This window comes from Crassostrea angulata, chromosome 10 (assembly GCF_025612915.1).
Source record: "Crassostrea angulata isolate pt1a10 chromosome 10, ASM2561291v2, whole genome shotgun sequence".
Taxonomy (NCBI): Eukaryota; Metazoa; Mollusca; class Bivalvia; order Ostreida; family Ostreidae; genus Magallana; species Magallana angulata.
Window position 1 is genome coordinate 24,147,963 of NC_069120.1, and position 20,558 is coordinate 24,168,520.

The following is a 20,558-nucleotide window of genomic DNA, read 5'->3' on the forward strand; positions in this document are numbered from 1 at the left end:
GCATTACGCTGAATATTGTGTCTCATTTATAATTCATATCTCATACTGTTTGCAATATTTTCTTTGAATTTTATGGTTTTGATGTTTTTTGTTTACAGTACTATATAATAAGGTCGTATTTCTTGGCCTTTGGACCTAACTGACAAAAATGAAGAAAAAATCTTGATGTATAAGGGTATTCTATGGGATTTTGATGAATGATTTTTGAAAATTAATTATTTTTAATCAATAACCTCAAAGCATATGTAAATATTACATAAGCTAATAAGAGACTTGTAATTTGAATTTTGACCAAAACTCATTAGCTCAAATGGGTAAAAAAGAAATCAAGAATTTTTGTTTATTAATAATAACTGCTAGAGAGAGAGAGAGAGAGAGAGAGAGAGAGAGAGAGAGAGAGAGAGAGAGAGAGAGAGAGGGAGAGAGAGAGCGCATCATTTTCTTCGAGTAGCAGACTTTTCTATATATGGGGTCAAAGCATAGCATACGTGCGTTAAAATTAAAAATAAAATCCATGGCCATTTATTTTCTGTGATAATGGACGACTCGGGTCGCTCAAGAACAAAACAATATTTCTGGTCCACCACAAGATAATGACAAGATACTAAACACATTAAGAACAGAACCATAATTAACTGTTGTCTGGAAACGGGCTCATCGTTTCTGTGTTGTCATTTCCGGGAGCTGTGGTCTAATGTTCTGAATGGAAGTTACATAATATTTAAATTGTGATTTAATCTTACTGATGGCCATTCTCCTGATGATTTCCAAGGTTATAGAAGGATAATTATTTTACAGAGATGTTCAAAGTTGATGTGACTCAAATCCATACATGAACGTAACTGTATATCGTGTAAACATCGGCTGAAGGATTTGCCAAAAGGAGAGGTTTAATAAGATATTTATCACTTTCAAACTTATATTGCACCAGAATTCGGCTTCATCAAAGGAAAGACGGTTTAATGAAATGATAGATTTAGTTGACTCCAGGCTTGTTCTCGGTGACATTGATCACCCTGTGTGTATCCAATGAGTGACGCAGATTACGTAACACACTGTGTAAGACCCAGTGTGGGGTAATAGCGTCCCGCTACTTGAAAAGAACTTCCAAATGGAATTCCAGTAGGAAATGTAAAGCTTTTGTGTAATATGTCGTGAATTGAGGGCCAAGAATTAATCAGATTGGTTGCGGAAAGACTGTCTGACTGACAGATGAACAGACAAACACACATTGTTGGATTGACGGACATTCTCATGATGTTATGTAATTATTCACTTAGAATTAAAAGGCAAAGTAGTGATATTGACTCATTATTTCTTTTTCTCTGCAGCCAATATCCACCACATGTGGAATTAGTAAAAATGCATGACCAATTCCACAATAAAGCTTTTAAAACGCAACATGAGATGAATATTATATCGCTGCAAAATGCCTGACATAAACTACAATGTAAGCGTTAAGATAATAAAATGATTTTGCTTCCAATTGTGCTTTTAAGTTGCTTTTTATGACTGAAATAAACGAGAAAAATACAATAAAGGTCCATTAATGTGACTGAAATATTTAGTCGCAATTGTACGAAAAGAAATATTGTTTTATAAAATATAAGATTTAGAAACGGAAAGAAAAGGAAATGAGTTTAGGTTGCACGACAACCGCTGACTCAAAAAAGGTTTCCATTGATTTCAACATCAATAGCTCTGCACGATCTTCTTTAAATGTTGCATACTTTCATACAGATTAAAAGAGACTCAATAGATTGATTATTTTTCTTAAAACGTCCTTGTGAGTAAAAGAAATCACATTTCACACGATCTTCGGAGTTCCATTCTTTCATACAGATTAGAAGAAACTCAATGGACTGATTACTAAAGTATTTTTCTTAAAACGTCCGTGTGTGTAGAAGAAATCACATTTAAAGAGACCACTGGTGCCCCGATCTAAACCGGTGCGTTTAATTTTAATTCCTATACTAATAATTTTATTGTACAACGTTGCATGTTTTTAAGATACTTTGTGCTTATTAAGCGCAAGGCCTAAACTGCTTTTCGGACTCGTCTGTGTATTACTAGAATTTGATTGGTTGAAAAATGTTTGGCAAACGTCCCATCAAGAATATTCATGCTTTTATTTAAAGAAAAAAATCCTGACGTCATTAGGTGATACGAAAAGGGATAACATGAATGTATTGAACTTGCTATAAATCCAGCTGGCACTGGTTAAATGCGGCTGTTTATGGGTTAGCTTAATAAATGCGCGAGTTTATGCAAGCACTAAGACGAGGTCAGGTAGGTATTCCGATGTTGTGACATTTTTGCACCTGATTAAATCATTGGTATTGATACAAGATTGTGACACTTTCACACTTTTATCATTCTAAGCTGAGTGTATGCTTACATTGAATTAAAGTCGTTAAAATTTTTTAGGAGACTTGGGGGTCAGCAATTTAACTATTAGATTTTCTTTTCTTTTTTTTTTTTTTTTTTTTTAGATATGATAAGTTATGAACTATCATAAAGTAAAAAAACCCAAATATTTTAGTTTTAAATTTTGAATATTTTGAATATTTGAATATTTGAAAAGTTTAAATATTTGAATATTTTGAATATTTGCTATACATGTATTTTTATACAGAGCCCTTCCTCTTATGAGATTGAAACACGTGTAGTCTTAAAATTTTGATGTTGTTTGCAATATATTTTTTTTAAATTCAGATCATTCCAAATATTATATTGTTCCTCGTCCAAACTGTATAGATACAAGTATTAGTTATTTTTTTAAAGAAAGAAAATGTTCTTACCTCTAAAAGGATTACTCGATAATCATATTCAAGGTAACTAGTTCCTTTGGTTGTAGTCGGTCTTTCCAAAGTTCCTTTATCCGACAAACTTTCACAATAGCAGATGACTTGCAAATATTTTATGATATCAAATGTTTGTATAATTGTCAATAATTCACATCACTTGGATATGAATTATTTACTTGCTTATTATTTTATAGACTCCCCATTGTATCAGCGGCGGAAGTGTCGACATATGTATATATATATATGTTTCTTTTTTTCAGGACACCCATGTGTCTCATTGGTTTCCAAGACCCGCGAAACCATTATATTTGATCAAATGAAGAAACCATTGTACATATGCATGATCTGAATCAACCTTGTTCAATATATTCAGTGCAAAGATGCAAAAGTGTGAAATCTTTTGCATCTTCATTACAATACAATTTAAGTGACCAATCTCAATTTGATGTGTGTTTTTTCATCGATCAGATTCTATTTTCATATCAGATGCTATGCTTCAGGGATTAGTTGGTGGGGGTCTGGGTTTTTTTTATGCGGTCGATGGACTTGCTTATACAATGCTTTTCAGCCATCTGTTGCCCTATCAGGAAGTTCAGTGCATAACTTGGCTGTGTTTGACTTTGAGCCTTCATTTGAATGGGATAAGTAAAATATTCATAGTAAATGATCGGTCGACCGAATATATAAACAAAAACTCAAGTCTTATGTCAGCAAAGGTAGATTATGAATTGCAAACTAAAGATCTAAAGATTGCATTCAATAGATTACATGATAAATAATCATATTTTACCACAGTTTAGGCGGAAGCTTCTAAGTAAGCGTCAAACCAGTTTCGCGCACGTTATCATATTTCAATGAATCAATTATGAAATAGAAATTATTGGGTGGGTAAGTGCATGAACATCATGATCGAATTACCAAAAAAGGTGACAGATTATATGATGTGATTCCTGGTTCAGAATTGAACGAAAATCCGCAAGTCTTGGATGATGTTTAGGGGCACCTTATGCTCGACAACTAAGGACGGGCCTAGGTTGGGAGGGGGAGGGGTTTGTCAGAGGGATCTGGACCCTTCACCTCCTCACAATCTAGATCTGTGCTTGTTTAACACTTAAAAATGAATCACATTCTGTTCAATATACTCAAACCTTTTAAGTGTCTGTGTCAAAGTTCAAATCAGTGTTGAGAAACGAACAGATCGGTTTCGTACCGATTTACGGACAGATAAACATTTGAACGAAATTACTTTAATAAGTACCTTGTTATTACGTACTGTAAGCAAAGATAGCAAAAATCATTGAAAAAAAAATATCCCTACACTGAATTTAGTTCAGATGAAATTAAAAGTAGACTCAATCACTGTGATATAATTACCAAACACGGTCGGATCCTTGGGAAAGCGTAGAAGACAATATTCTGATTTGATTTTTTTTCGTGGGAAAAGTAAGACCTTTTGAATTGATTCTATCTAATACGTTCATTTGGCAGTAATTGATATTAGCCCAATTTCTACAAAAATGCGTCTGGTTTTTTTTTCTTCTTTTTATTTCTCGTTTTCTCGTATTCAATCAATAACTTAACTGAAGACTACAAATGAAGTAAACTAATTTTCATTTCACCGTGAAAGACATTTCGGAGTAACTGTCCAGACAAATTTGTTACTGGTCAGAAATACGGTTCAATTGACGTAAAGTTAATTTCGAGGTTTTTTTTTACATATAGAATAATATCGCCACGTCAGTGTTGTGATTTATAACAAAAACATGTTTGCTATTCCACTAATGATAAATCCACGTGAACTATCACTTTATACCACACTTAGAAGTCTTCACTCCAAGAGATGGTAATAAATGATGCCGTGTACACAGTAGTAACTCCGATGCCTATATATAGTTATATTCCTCTTCACTCAAAGCTAAAATTGTTTTCAATTTATAGGCATGCTCAGTAAGTTTAAATGTTACTATTGTGCAGTTATGTCTCTGCAATCATCCCTGATTTCATTTAATGTTTCATGCGAGTATGGATGCAGAAAAAATACAAAAGCCGAGCAAATGCGCATTGATGGCCGAGACTTCAATGTAGAGGAAACTTGGATATTATTGTAATGATAATAGCTGTACAAAAGTCGTTTATTTTATATACTTTAATCTTCAACAAATATACATTTAATGAACAAATATTAAATAGTTTTTCAACAAAACCGGACAACAGGGTGCTCTACAGGTTTACCAAAAAGATTTCTATAACAGTTTGTATTGTTAAATGTTCTAAAGCAGAGGAATCCCAATAAAATGGCATATAATCCCTAACCTTCGTTATATGAAAAAAAATATTACAAAATGATACACAAAAAAGCCCTTGTGGTGCAATAAATAAATAAAAAAATTCAGTTCTTCTTGAGCGTTAAAATATATCACATACGAAAGGACCGAAACCGTCGAAAGGCCACAGAAATTCTTGGTGCGACGCTCACCGCTTCTCAAAATAGACGTCACGCATCTCCCGGTCTCGCTGTGAGGAGAGCGTGGTGAAGTGACGTATAAGTGGGGGGCGGCGCGCCACGTGGTCCAGGTAGGGTAGGTTGATGTCATCCGTGTGACGGGTGGACAGGATCATGCTGCAGAAGTAATGACGAATACATGTAAAACACTCGATGACGGTATAGAAAATCACACCAACTTTCCATTTTGAACACCTCGGACCTTTTCTGTGAAAGACACATTACAAGTAAAAAGGCCTAAGGTGTACAAGATGACCAACTTTCCTCCCAGAAAATATATCATTGTCTCTGGTGGTAAAAATTGTGTGTGTTATTCGTCTATGAATCTTAAAAATGTAGTAATTGCATTACACTTACAATTATATTAAGTAAATGTAGACCGAAATATCTGACGTTTTCAGGACTTTTAAAACAATTTTGATGTTTTACTTGCCAAGTAAAGTATCAAAATTCAAAAAGCCAGGAAAACGTCAGATATTTTGGACTAACGCAAATGCAGAGTAGAAATGAAATTTAAACTTACTGAAACGCCAACGGCTACTACAACCTCATGGTCAAATTGATATAAAGTATTTTATTGTTAAGCATTTTGTACTGATTTAGATCACTGTGACTTGATTGAGGTAAGAAGCATAAGTAAGTTACAATCTATTGTAATTTCATCTTCATATGCCAGCGTGTTTTCAGGAACATATAGACAGACCCCCTTGAATATGCAAAGATGTATACCATAGTTCAAGCTTAGTACTTATAAAACGGAAAAATAGCATCATTTGGCACTGTCAAGTCTTTGATATAAATTAATTAAGTTATCAAATTTAACATATACAGTCAGAGGGTGAACAGAACAAAAGGCTCAGGGGCCACATCGCTCACCTGAGCAACAATATACCAAACGGACATAACTCTGATCCCAACAGCTTTAATAAATCAAATATAAAATTATATGTACAATTTTGCAGATTTGGAAAAAAAACCAAAAACCCGTTTCAGTATATTTTTAACATTGAGTCCCTAAACAAGAATGAAGATTTTGAATGATTTTTCATTATTCCTATGTAAAGAGTGTAGCATTCTGGATCCACCTTGCCTTCAAGGATAATGACTTGAACAAACTTGATACTACACTACCTTCCACATAAGCTTTTGTGGCAAAATGTTTTATGAGAAGATTTTTGAGGATTTCCCCATTACATTCCTACATAAAAAAATCCTCCCCCCCCCCTTCTCCATTGTGGACCAACCCTACCCCCGAAGATCATGATTTGACCAAATTTGATTCTACACTCTCTAGGGATGTTTTAACATAAGCTTACACTTTTCGGGCAAAATATGTTTTGAGAAGGTTTTCAAAAAAATAAACCTTATGTGTTCTGATGTAAAAATATGACCCCCTCCCCTTCAATGGTGGCTCCTGTCATGGTATAAATTTTGAATTTACTTTACTAGCCAAATAGTATTTGAGAAGAAAATTTTTAAAAATTTACCTTTTATGTTCCTTTGTAAAAATTTGAACATCCCCCACGGTGACCCCACCCTATCCCCGGGGATAACTATTTCAACAAACTGGAATCCACACAACCTGAGAAAGTTTCTTTATAAGATTCAATTTTTTTAGCCAAATCATGAAATGGTATCTGAAAAGAAGTTTAAAAATTTAACTGTATATGTTCCTATGTAAAAATTTAAACACCCTTGCTCTTCCCACTGTAGCCCAACTCTACCCCAAGGATCATGATATGAACAAACTTAAATCTAGACTACCTGAGCATTCTTCCACATAGGTTTCACTTTTCTGCCAAAATGGGTTTTTGAGAGGAAAGTTTTTAAATATTTTCCCTTACAAATTGCTATGTCAAATTTTGACTCCCATTGTAGCCCTACCCTACCTCATGTTGTTTTGATTTTAACAAACCTAAATCTACCCCATCTGGAGATGCTTAAACATGAATTTCAACTTTTTTGACCAAATGTTTTCCAGAGGAAGTTTTTTAAAGATTTTCATATATATTCCTTTGTAAAAATTCGAGCCCCCCCCCCCCTTCACACACACACACACACACACACTGTGGTCCAACTTCTGGGGATCATGATTTCAATAAACTTGAATGTGCACTACCAGAGAAACTTTCTTATAGGTTTCAACTTTATTGGTTAAGTGGTATTTGAGAAGATTTTTAAAGATGTCAATAATTTTTCATCATTTCCTAATTTTCTCCCCTTTAATTACGAAAGGCATGACCTATTTAGATTCATAAGTTTACGAAAACAATAAAAATACAATGCTAATGACAATGACAATTAATGGACAAATTTTGATCAGAAACGCTTACTTGAGCCTTTGGCTTAACAATAGCTGCTGTTCTAGAATATCAGCACCAATTAACAGAACTGCCTTAATTTGACTGCATGAAAGTCTTAAAGAAGACTTAAAACAAAAAAATATAGCTTAAGAAACTGGATCGAGTTTAGTTCTATGATTTAGATTGGGTTTTATTTTACATATTTATCATTTGATTGTTATATAGTTCTCTCTCGAACTTGATCAAATTTAAGGATACATATCTAATTGCATAATCTGAGAGCCAAATAAAAAAGATGTAACTATAATGACTTCCATGAATTTCCTCAAAAGATAATTGCAAATGTTTTCTTAAAAATGAATAGGTATCAAAATGCTTTAATAACATTTGCTCATCTAAGCAAAGCAATCATTGACTTCACATAATTTTTGTTTTCTAATTTTAGTTCCTACTTTATATGATACTTTGTACTTATGTAAAGTTTTAAACAATTTAATTGTGATGACAGACTTCCTTCTTATGTAATCTTTGATGGTAAGATTGGAATGGGATTCTCAGCTTCATCATCTTATAAAATATCTCATCTGTTTGGTTTAGAGTATCCTGATTAGAGATTATCAGTTCTCTCTCAGATTGGTGAAGCACAACATTGAAAATGGTGCCGAGAAATTAATTAATTTAATGTGTATCATCTTCGCTAGACAAGGGTGACTATCCATGGTAAGTGGATCATCATCTTTGGCTAGCAGAGATGAATGCATATATGTACATGTGTCTTGTAACATGGTGTAATTCCATTGAACCACTTTTATGAATATTCTTAGTAATTTTCAAAAAAATTGTTACAGATCATCGTATTTTGTGTGGAATGGTGCAAGGTGTTGTTTTGAGGTTGAAATGAGAGAAACTGATAGAAAGTGGAAGACAAAAGCACACAAGTGTGCATAGACAGTGTGCTTAAAGTATATACATACCTGTAAACTGTGTCAAACACATAGCACAGAGAGCACACAGTGCTTTACAGCAAAGACCCCACACGGTCACACAACAAGCCAACACGTGACAGAACAGCCACATCAAGTGCATTATGGGAGCGTTTCACAGTTGTCAGCGTTATGACCAATTTTGTGGTAACTCCCAAAAATTTGCTTTCCATTGCTTAAGGGATTTACTTTTCAAAGTATGGGTGTACAGTATTTTATTTTCTAATTCATGCTTGAATTTGATATATAAACTAGTATATAACTACATGCAAAGAAAGGTAAATGGTTGATAACTGGTTGAATATAATAGTATGCAGTGTTACATTTAATTGATTTCAATATGGTATGGTAACATGCGGTTGAGAGAATATAGTAGTAATAAAATCAGTTTAGCTGTGGTTTGCTAGTAAATATTGGTATTTTGTACTCTACAGGATTATATGATCTAAAAAACTAATAATAGAATTCTAATTTGAACTACATAGAAGTTTAATTAAGGAACCAGAGAGGGGGGTAACGGGAATGCAAGCAAACATTTTGAAATGTTACCATTGAATATATGTCATTTTTTTAACACTACATTCATTGATAATTTGGTAAAATAACTTGGTTAATAGTTCTTGAACATTTGAAGTCAAAAAGTCATATACAGTTGGCATGCAAAAGCTATTAATATTGTCTATGATAGCACAATTTGAACTACAGTAAGTAATTTCATTTTTCTTTTATAAAAACTCTACTTTCTGGAAAAACAGTGTGTTTGATTGTTTTCTATAAGGAATAAAATTACACACACTTTATCATACATGTAGTTTACTTGGAGTTGAAGAGATATATAAACAATACTAGTAAATTAAAGTATTGAACATAAATTGTGCTATCACCTTTTGTTGTCACATGAAAATCAATTAGTGTTTGTTTTTACCTCAACATATTTGATAATTACATGTTTACAAAAAAATGTTACATATATAGTTGTATCAAGAAATTTTTGTACTATCATTTATAAGCATGAAAAATTAAATAACTTGTTCAGTTGTTGAGATAAAAATAAATTATGGAAGATATATCAAATGAGAAAGAATATATTCAAGCACTGTTTCAAAAGCATCAAACCAAACAGAGAAAAAAAAATATAACATGGTTTAGTATATGACAGTTAGCAGGATATGTACACCCATACTTACAATGGCACATTGCGCTTAATTTGATCCTCAGCTTTTGTTGGGATCATGAAATGATTAACTTTCTTTAAGGTTCCAGATTTATCTACATAAAATTCTCTATGCTTCTGGGCAAGCTGAAAGAAAAGAAAAGGTACATGTATTAATTTTAATCATAAGTTGTTTTATGAAAACAGAGTGCAGCCATTCTATCTTGTTTTTTGTGCATAAATAGGTATATTATTTCACAAATTTAGCTGTCCCTAGCATTAAAAGATGATCAGAAGAATTATTTGAACATAGCATCACTTGTTACATGCAGCTTAATTGAGACATACCTTATCAAAAGACTTCAGTTCTTCTTTCCTATCAAAGTCGATGTTTGTTAGAGAATACTTTGGTGTATGCAGCCATCTGTCCCTGTTCCTTGTCCTGTTGCTAATCACAGTTTCTGGTTTGTGGGTGTAGTAGGTGGGGAATTCCCCTCCCTTACAGTATGGATCAGCTGAGGAAGAGAGGACTTCTGAGCGATAGTCCTGGAAGTACTTCTGTGTAGCATTTCCATATGTCTCACCATAATCATATTTAGTTGTGGGACAATGTCCTCTGTACCTGTAATTTTATTTTTTTTAACAAATACTTAAATTGAGAATAATACGCTAGTATTCTATATATAAAACTTAATATACGCTATTTATGCACTCCGTCAATGAAACAAATTTTAATATGCTTGTTACAAGTGCTTTAAATTGTTCTTTTTTGAACGTACAGCTCATTAATCACTACAAACGGGTCATTGTTTTGACAGAATCGGGCATATAAGATTAAGATATGCATAATTGTTGACAAATTTTGCGATCAATATGCTGATAATGAATGAAACCTTTAAAAGTAGTAAATTTTGGACGTCTACATACCCGGGCATAAATCTTGGGGGTATAAAGGTGGCATTGTTTGTTGTAATTAAGGTTCCAGACGACCGCGACATGATGGATATTTAACACGTAACGGTTTCACAATGTGAAGTTGTTTACATGCCTAAGAACACCTAAAGTAAACGATTGCGCGAGAAGATAAACCCATTATAGTGCAAATTTAATTGTTATATATCGGAGATTTTCATAATATTTCTGTTTAATGACTCTATTTGAAGTCTGAAAAAGTGACTAATCCTTTTAACACACCCAATATTACACTTTATTTCCAGTAGAACGGTAACGCGTATGAAGACAAACGTAACCGAGGTAACTTCTTTTATTGTAACTCTTTTGTACTTCCTTGTTGAAACGGCGGTATATTCAAACTGAGAAGGAGATGCTAATGAATCGCGCATGAGAGTGCTATTATCCAAACCCCACAACATTAAAATTACAAACTTGCATGTTTAACAATTTTAGGTTTCAGAAAACCGATGCTAGTTTCCATGTCTTTTTTTATAAGTGAAAAGAATGGGATAGTGTGCATGAACTTGATGAAGAGTGAGAGCAGAGGCATAAATAACAGAGACAGTTGATATATAAATGGTCATTGTCATGAAATAAAATATAAGCTATGTTTGGGCGAAGGTAAGAAAACGTGACAGAAGGCGAGGCTTCCGGAGCCCTCTTCACCATTTTTGACCCAAGCCCAAACATTGCTGCATGTTCAACAACTGAATTCATTTATAGTAGTAAAGTTGGTCATATTTAAGGAATAAGGAATCATTCTTTGAGTATTATGAGGTGATAATTTCAGTTGGGGCGTGGTCAAATCCAATAAAGCCCGAAGGGCTTTATGATAGATTTGACTACGAGCGCTCTGACTGAAATAATCACCTCATAATATTCAAAGAATGATTCCTTATTACTTATATTTATATTCACTTATAAACAATGGTTTTTTAAAACCACTATTTTTTAATGTGACACATGCTATGTATAACTACGCAGCGCGGCCAATGCCGTTTTTCGGTTATGCTATAAGACACGCCCATTTTGTGTCAATCATGTTTCATGAAGTTATTGGGTTTTAGGGTTCAAAATTGATTCGTAATGTTATCACAGACAAAGACAGTTGAAAATGTAAATATTTATAGACTAAAAGACACTGGAAAATGTAAACATTTGCAGATATGAATGCATGAAGTTTATAATGCTGTCCTCAGACAATATGCCAGCAGCTAGAAGATCTAGCCTGTTTCAGGCTACTAGCTAGCTAGAGGATCAAGATCTTGACATTGTATGATGCTTGAGAAATGGTCTGCCCCTTACTAGAATATAAAAAGAGCAAAGTTTCCCTCTGAGTCTTAATTTTCAAAGCACTGGGAGGAGAGACATAAATTGGCCCCAATAAAAAAACTCTGCTTGGTAAATGATTGCCATGCGGAATGCAGGAGGAAGTCAGACATGAGTAAATAATATGGAAACGGTGGAGTTTTCAGGCTTTCTTCCAAAAAAATTTGAAAAAAAAGGAATCATGAAATTCCTAATCCATGGGGGAGTGAATTTCTTATATGTAAATTTTTTTAAAATGTCTGCTGTGAAAAAAAGTGCAGGATCAGTCCCCCCCTGATGCTACAATTGCCTGACTAAGACTGAACCTAGAGCAGCAGGAACCCTGCTCCAAAGGAAGGATATAGAATAAAAGAAGCCAGTAACAATTAAGAAGGGGAAGTTGATCATCGAGGAATATCGTGATAGGGAAGCCCCTTGAAGGTTGCAGAGCATAGGGACCAAGATGACATGGCTGAACTTTAACCTACCCTCTGCCTACCAAACCTCCCTGAGGCGGGTAACTCTGAAGAGTTGCAGTCCTGCTTCAAGTGGCTGTGTAATAGTATATAGGGCTGTAACTGGGAGAGCGAGAGCATTAGTGAAGAAGAGGATCAAGGATGGAGACCAAACAGAACTGGAGCAAAATAGAGACCACAGTTGAAGAGCCATGAACTAGAGTGCGAGTTGAGGAGACTACAATCCATGGACAAACTTTTTTGAGGAGTGAATGTGACTGTGATGGAATGTGTACATATGTGAAAGTTGGGACATTATTGATTTTAAATGTTTTAAAAAAAAGTTGATATTATAAGTGATAAATTGAATATCTTTTATCTTAAAAGTTTTGATATTATAATTATGTACATAATATCACTAAATGAATGTTGTTGTTATTGTCCATGAACAGGCTACATAGAAGGAGGAGAAAATTATTTATTTGTGACAACTTTATTTTGTGATTTACTGGAGATATAACTGGATTGCAGTGACTAATTTTCACCATCAAGATGTACATTATGTAGACTACATGGAATATATTTTACTAAAGTCATTGGAGGACTGGTTCGCGGTGAGAATTAGTCACGACAACGAGGCTCGGGAAAAAATTTCTTGTTCACAAATTAAAGTTGGTTTACAGTAATCTACTTATTGTCAAAGTCAAAAGTGAAAAACAAGACACTAATGAGCGACATTTTTATTTATAGTACTAGTATTGACCAGACACAATCTAACATCCAAGCAGACCCAAAAAGCTGACCCCAGGTCTACTTTGTGCCTCCTCAGGGTTATTCTCTTTTGAGAAGTGGACAGGCATAGTCTACATCCATGGATGTAGGCTGTGCCTGTCCACTTCTCAAAAGAGAATACCTCAGGGTCTGCTTCTTCAAAATTTGCATCTGCTCTGGGTATACTCGGGGTCCACTCAGAGTCTGCTATTGGTGTACTCAGGGCCCGCTCTTGGGGTCCGCTTTACACAATGGTGAAACAGACACGTTTTTTTCTTACCGCCTGTAAGCCCTCCCCTTGTTTATTCAAAATACACATGTAGAGATATGTGGTCATTTTCAGTAGGGATTTAAGGGTCTGCTTCTGGAATCAGGTCTGCTTTCTATGCTCAGTATGTGGTCTACTTTGGATCGGCTCCAGGTCTGCCATAGCAGACCCAAAGCAGGCCCTGAATAGACACAGAAAGCAGACCCGGGATTTGGTTAGGGTCTGCTTTCTGTTAGGTATGGTCTGGTCAGTACTGTATATCTATTTTAAAAATAAACACTTAAAAATAAGACTTACCAATGAGGTTAACAATTAACTTCAAAGCTGTTTTTTAAAGTAAAAGAAATGTTTACATTAAGATGCATTATGCAAATTGATTTAGAAATAGTAGAAAGAATAGTCTGAACCCTTTGGACTTTACAATATTTGATCATGCTTTAAAAAAAATAAAGTGTGATGATGGAAATGACATCATTTATTTGGATAACAGCATGACTTAGGTAAATTGTTACATGTATATGTGATTTACTGTTTATAAAGAAATATGACAAACCCAGTACCATTAGAAATAAAAATATAATGTGATAAAAATACTCTTGAAATAAACAAACATTCATGAACACAGTAAATGAACAATAGAGAAATAATGGATAAAGAGTAAAATAATACGTTCCGCAACTTGACTTCTAACACAAGCTTCTCATGCAATAGTCATATGCCTGTGAAGATGTCAGCTCTGCATCATATATTGTTTATTCTATACATGTATTCATAAAATAATTCATTAAACATAGACTACATGTATAGTAAATGATGTCATACATTTAGGTACATGTTATGAATACAATTGGATAAAATTTACAAAAGGAAGCTAAAAATCAACAAATGAGATACATGTATTACATTTGAACATTAAATATTTTGTTTTATGAACTGTGCCCTGAAATTGGTCATAAAATACATATACCAATTCATTATGGATTGCACCGAGAGAAATTCATTGGTCTTTGAAGTCAACAAGTCTATGAGAGAAATTGAACCAGAAGAATAACTGAGATGCTATATATAAAAAGTTATGAACAATAAAATGTAAAATAGTAACAATAGAGTCATAAATATCTGTTCACAACCTACGAGGGACTGTAACAAAAGTTTTTGTGGCAATAGTTTGTGTATCACAGGCAGCAGGTTTGATCCCTTGTCTGGCAATTCTCCATGTCTACAGCCGAATTCTGAAGGAACTGCAAAACAACGTGTCCACAAATCAGTATACCTATTCTATTAAATGACTGAGACTGATGCCTTTTCATTTGAATTAAAAGCAATACATGTCTGATCTTTATTTTAAACATTATTTCATTTAGTTTCACAAACATGCTATTACTGCATGTATTTCCCCATGTTTTATAAATAACGCTAGTACAGTTCATACTATGATAACTCTGCTTTTAACTTAAACCTAATACCAAAATGAAACAAAACAAGAGCATCAAATTCATTAAATTTTTGTATCAAACTAGAAAACTGACCAGTCAGGAAGGGCCCCGCTATGACAATAAATATAGAGAAGTGAAAAAAAATTTGAATTCCATCCTCTTTATATTAACAATGATGAAAAATAAATGCCCGGCAGAAGATGTAAAGAACTGGAATATATAGGATCTCGTGATTTGTAGTTGGATATGATTTTCATCCAACAATTAAAGTGTTTTTTTCTTGAGCCTTAGTGAGGGGATAAAACACACAAGTTGGATAAAAATCATATTATACTACAAATCATGAGATTCTATTTATCCCATATTTTATACACCGCAATCAATGTTTACACTGTTTATAAAACTCTACATTATTTTACTTCATTATGCCTAGGCAAATCCCATTGTAAAGTCACAACTGTGGGATATCAAAAAAATATCCAATGAGTCATATCCACGGGATAAAGTGGGTTAACATGGGATGAAATAAAATTTGTTAAAAAAACAAAGAATTGATACCAATGCAATGATACCTAGGCTTTGCCTCTATTCAATAAAATTATTATAAATCATTGTGTACGGTATTTTAACCAAAATAAAATATGAATATTATATTTTAAATCCATATTTCAAAAAATGTACACAATACTACACATCATTCAAAATTGACCTTAACTTCAAAACAAAGTTCATTTGCAGACACAGGCAGTGCAGTAATTAATCTCAATGTGACAGATAAAGATAAAGCTTAGGATTTTCTTCCTGTGGAAGGTTAATTAATCCCAAAGGAAAAATATTGCACAGCCTTCCATGTATACAATGGTAACATTCTCAGCAGTTATCTCTCTTTGCCCATTCATTCTCAGCAGTTATCTCTCTTTGCCCATTTTTCTTGTGCATAGTTAGGAATCTACCCCACTACCCCAGCTCCAAACCAGAAGACATAGAGAACCAAACTTAGCATCAAAATATGTATTTCTGCCTACTGAACTACCATACCAAATTTGAACTTGATTGGGCAACCATAAAAAAAGTTATTAGAAAAAAACAGGAAATTTGTGGACAGAAGAGTGACAGACGGACGGACGGACAGAAGGACGGACGGACAGAGTGATTACTATAGGGCACCCGCAAATTCTTGCGGGGCCCTAATAATATACAGAATGTGTACCAATAGCAAATCAAATGTTGTACAGGATGACAATAATATGAATAAGCTTCAATCAAAGCCTCTAAATAGCAAACCCAACAAGATATACATGTAGATGAAAGATATCAAACAAAATATATTTCTGTCAATGAATCAGGGTTGGCAAAAAAGCGGGAAATACTCATATTTCCCTGGACGGTGGGAAATACTGGTAATTCCCGGGAATTACTGGTATTTCCCGGGAAATACTGGGAAATAAAGTACAACTACATATTATAGTACTTCATACTTAGACATTAGTCTTAATCAAATCTGTAGGGATGTAGACAATAGTACACCTTGTCAGCTATATGACATTTTACAATGTTCTTTAATTTTAACAAGTTTTGACTAGTCAGTAATGCATTAATTATCCTCTTATGAAAACTCAAAAGTTCAAAACATGGTTCCTTCATACACCATTGTTATTTTAATTGCTTTTAAGGCTATAGTCAGGTATAGGTGCATCTGTACAGTTATCATAAACATAATATCATAAGTTCCATTTTCTGGTTATATGGTAAATGTGAAAATGGGACAAGAAAATTGTGAAAATAAAGTGTGACTGTGTCACTAACTCAGTATGCAACACACATAAGAAGAAGCCAATCAGCCCCACTCATAGTATATATCTCCCTAAAACAGAAGCATAAAACTGTCAAGTGTCAATTAATTGTCAAAACAACATGTGTGATTATTAAATTTTTACTTGTAACACAAACACTAATTATAACAGTTTATTTTGTGCTTTGAATCATAAATCTGTAAAACACAAAACTTGAAATTCAAAAAGCTGGACTAAAATTTGTACATTAGCAGCTATTTTCTTCATGGCAAAAGAGTAGCTAACATCATTCATACAAAATTAAGACACAATTGTTTACTAAATTATGATTTACACAGAAGAAATATTGTTGATTCTCCAAATTGCATATGTGGAAAGAAAGAAGATGTATATCATTTTTTATTTGTTCGCAAACTATTTTCTAATGCAAGGAATACCTTATTTAATGAACTATTCCAAATACAAAATTTAGGTATTATAGATTCGCATACTTTACTATGGGGTAATGACAACCTAGATTATAAAACTAATGTTAGAATTTTCACAGCTGTGCAGAACTTTATAATCAATTCTCGCAGATTTACATAAGTATAGTATTTTGTTCTTTACCATTTTTTTTTTCAATATATGTGTATATACCTGTACCATGTTTTATGACAATTGCAAATTACTTGTAATTGGGTGAGAACCTAGTAAGTTGCAAGAACTTGTGTTCGAACCCTTTGTATATTATATATACAATAAAATATGTTCAAACCAAGCTATAGAAGTCTTTGAGAATAGGTGATCTGGTGAACTTAAGATTCATAAACTGACTGTGAAATGGGAAAGTATGATAAATTGGTTTTTGATGCTTATTGTTAATATCTTATATCCTAAACATAAGTTTAAGTTGGACTAATTAAAGAAATTAAGATTATAAATTTGTATTTCCCAGTATTTCCCAGTTTAGTGAAAAACAGTAGTATTTACCGGGACGGGAAATACCGGTATTTACCACCGGTAATTCCCACCACTGGTATTTCCCGGCCAACCCTGCAATGAATTAGTAAATTATCTCTTCTCTTCAGGAGAAGATTGTAACTTTAAGAGTAGCAGACTGTAGATCATTGGTTTTTTAAGTTGCAATATTGTAGCTCTTCCAATTTTCTTTTCTTCATCAAAGCTAGATAAAACATTTAAATCTGATACTGGATAATGCTTACTTGATGAAATCAGGAGCTTTTGAAATAACATGTTCAAATTCTGCAAAGGAGAGGGAATCATCATCATCCAGATCAGCCTCTTCCAGAATCTGAGGAAAAAGAATTCACATCATTGGTGTTTTAAACACTATTAATTTAGCCAGATGAATAAAACATTTCCTTAAAAAAATCTGTATACAACACAGAGTACAGAGAAATGCATAGACAGACAAATGCAGGTCATCTATGTCAAGTTTTTACCACGTTTTCTTACATTTTGGATGAGTTGCTCCATCTCCTCATCATTAAGGGCTTGTTCGCCTGTGAGTCTGTTTATTACCTCCCTTAGATCTTTGCCACTGATGACATCATCCTCATCAAAATCTATGTAAAAGGGAAATCCAGTGAGTATGCGTGCAATCATTTCACAATTACCTAAAATCCCATGATATTAAAAAAGAATTTATTGTTTTCCGAAATGATCATAGAAGAATTCATTACCATAAATTCTGAAAGCATACTCCACTTTGACGTTTTTGGGGGCATTGTCACTGAATACAGACATCATGTCTAAGAAATCTTCAAATGTCATGCAACCATCACCAGCCGATGAGAAGACTGTTGTGATCCTATCATTGAATGGATTCACCTAAAAAAAAAACAGTAAAAAAATTATCGCTCAAATCATCCTGGTTTCATGGAATTTTGGAATATTTGAATTAAATTAAATGATTAAATAAGCATTTTTTTGTAAATTCATTTCTTATATTATCAGAAACTGAGATTTCTGTACATTTAAAAAGTATAAATTCAGTAAATCTGTAGTTACTGTGATGCCTGGCATGTATATTCAATATGACCGGAACTGTTTTTCGGCAGAATAAATAAACCTTAATAATGAATTTGCAAATGAATAAAAAATCCAGAGGAAACCCTACATACAAATATATACCTGTAATTCTGGGAGTTTGAGAATGGTCTCTCTGTTAAGCTTGGCATTCTTATCTCTCTCAACAGAATCTGGATCCAAAGTTTGGAATCTTTTGAATACACTACAAAAGCAACAGACACTACGTGCTTTCAGAAGTTTGATTATGCAATGATTAGATGATTAACAATATTTTAGGTTCTGGGTAACTATTTCATTTTCAATTACATACTGTAGTATTTCTTTCTTTGTGAAGTATGTCAGTTCCTGCAAATGATAGAATAACATGGTATACACATGATCACAACTCTTGAAACAATAAAAAAATGCAACCTGTCCAAACCATGATCAATCAATCTTTTTTTGATAGTATCTATGTATCATGTGTACATTTATGCCTTAATTTTATCAACCACAATCCTTTTACTTATTCTTCATCAAGAAAAAAAAAAAAAGAGGTATTTCAACAGGTCCAGTACAATCTCCAGATTTAGCTATATAGCTTGAATAAGATAGATAGCTTTATTAAGCTATTCAGAGTAGCTTCATTAAGCTATTTTGTCATATATTTTTCTTAAATGTGTAATTTTTTCAGTATGTATAAAAAATCGCACTTTAGTGCAGTGATAATTTTCAACTTTGAACTGTTCTGTAAACAATGCATGTAAAGATTACTCATAAGTTCGCGTCTCCTTAAGAGACTTTGCACTAAAATTTTGGGGCAACTGATTCATGACCACACAGTTACTTCTTGAATGAAATATAAAGGAGGTCAGTTATGGTGAACAAGATAATTGATTGGTAATAATTTATCACAATGAGAGGAAATCATACTTATCCACGCCTCATTGCACACAAAGTGGTGAACAGTTACCCAAACAATGGAAATATATTTTTTGCTTAAAAGTGTTTAAAAGCTGCAGTGTTAAAACTATCTTTAATTTGGGTCAAGTTTATAATGGTCAATGGCGCAATTATGAGTAGCAAGTTAATTGCGATTTTTCGTCCATTTCTTACAATAAATATTTTTTTCAAAAAATTCATATTAATAGCTTTATTAAGCTATTTTGAATAGCTTTATAAAGCTATATAGCTTTTTGAAGCTATATAGCTAAATCAAGAGATTGTACTGGACCTGTTCAACACATGTTCAAAATCTCATTGTTTCCCAATAGGACAATTGTTTATTTGCTAAAATAAAAACAATGATATTAAAAACTTATTTCAATGGAAAAAAATTAAAACATCAAAACTCAACGAATTGTTTTATATGAAAAACAAAAATATATAATCTCGCTAAAAATAGTAACATAAGGTCAAGCTTGTCATGAATTTTTAACCAAAAATTTTGACCCCCTTTTCAATCTTTCTTATATTGAGAGTTCAGTATAACTAAAACTTACCTGATAATCACTCAATTCCTGCTCTGAGAACACACTCTGTGATCCTCCCATTGCTGTTTCTCTAAAACTTCTTTAACTTTAAACCACACTGAAATTTTTGTTGACTTGTTTTTTCTTCTTCTTTGTTTTGCTTCCTGTCTCGATGGAATGGCTAACTGATACCCGAACCCGATTGAAATACACCAAGGTGTACTTGATTTCAAAATACCAGTCAGGAATGTTCATTTTTCGTCGTATTTTAAAAAAAAAATATGGTTTTTTAAAATCAATATTATATTATTATGTATTATAAAGCATATCATCAAATAA

At 33.2% G+C, this 20,558-nt stretch overlaps 2 protein-coding genes across 2 annotated transcripts; both read right to left on the bottom strand.

Moving 5' to 3' along the window:
* Window positions 1-4,938: 4,938 nt before the first annotated feature.
* Window positions 4,939-10,832, bottom strand: LOC128167094 (protein FAM166C A-like). Its single transcript, XM_052832621.1, has 4 exons — window positions 10,677-10,832; window positions 10,098-10,371; window positions 9,784-9,896; window positions 4,939-5,427 (listed from the first exon to the last, which is right to left on the bottom strand). Exons 1-4 carry the CDS (start codon window positions 10,745-10,747, stop codon window positions 5,280-5,282), a joined length of 606 nt encoding a protein of 201 aa, XP_052688581.1. The 5' UTR covers window positions 10,748-10,832; the 3' UTR covers window positions 4,939-5,279.
* A 3,130-nt stretch (window positions 10,833-13,962) lies between these two features.
* On the bottom strand, window positions 13,963-20,409 carry LOC128167826 (calcium and integrin-binding protein 1-like). Its single transcript, XM_052833751.1, has 7 exons — window positions 20,250-20,409; window positions 19,079-19,113; window positions 18,871-18,970; window positions 18,420-18,567; window positions 18,193-18,302; window positions 17,940-18,028; window positions 13,963-14,746 (listed from the first exon to the last, which is right to left on the bottom strand). The coding sequence occupies exons 1-7, from the start codon at window positions 20,298-20,300 to the stop codon at window positions 14,725-14,727; spliced, it is 555 nt and encodes a 184-aa protein (XP_052689711.1). The 5' UTR covers window positions 20,301-20,409; the 3' UTR covers window positions 13,963-14,724.
* Window positions 20,410-20,558: the final 149 nt, after the last annotated feature.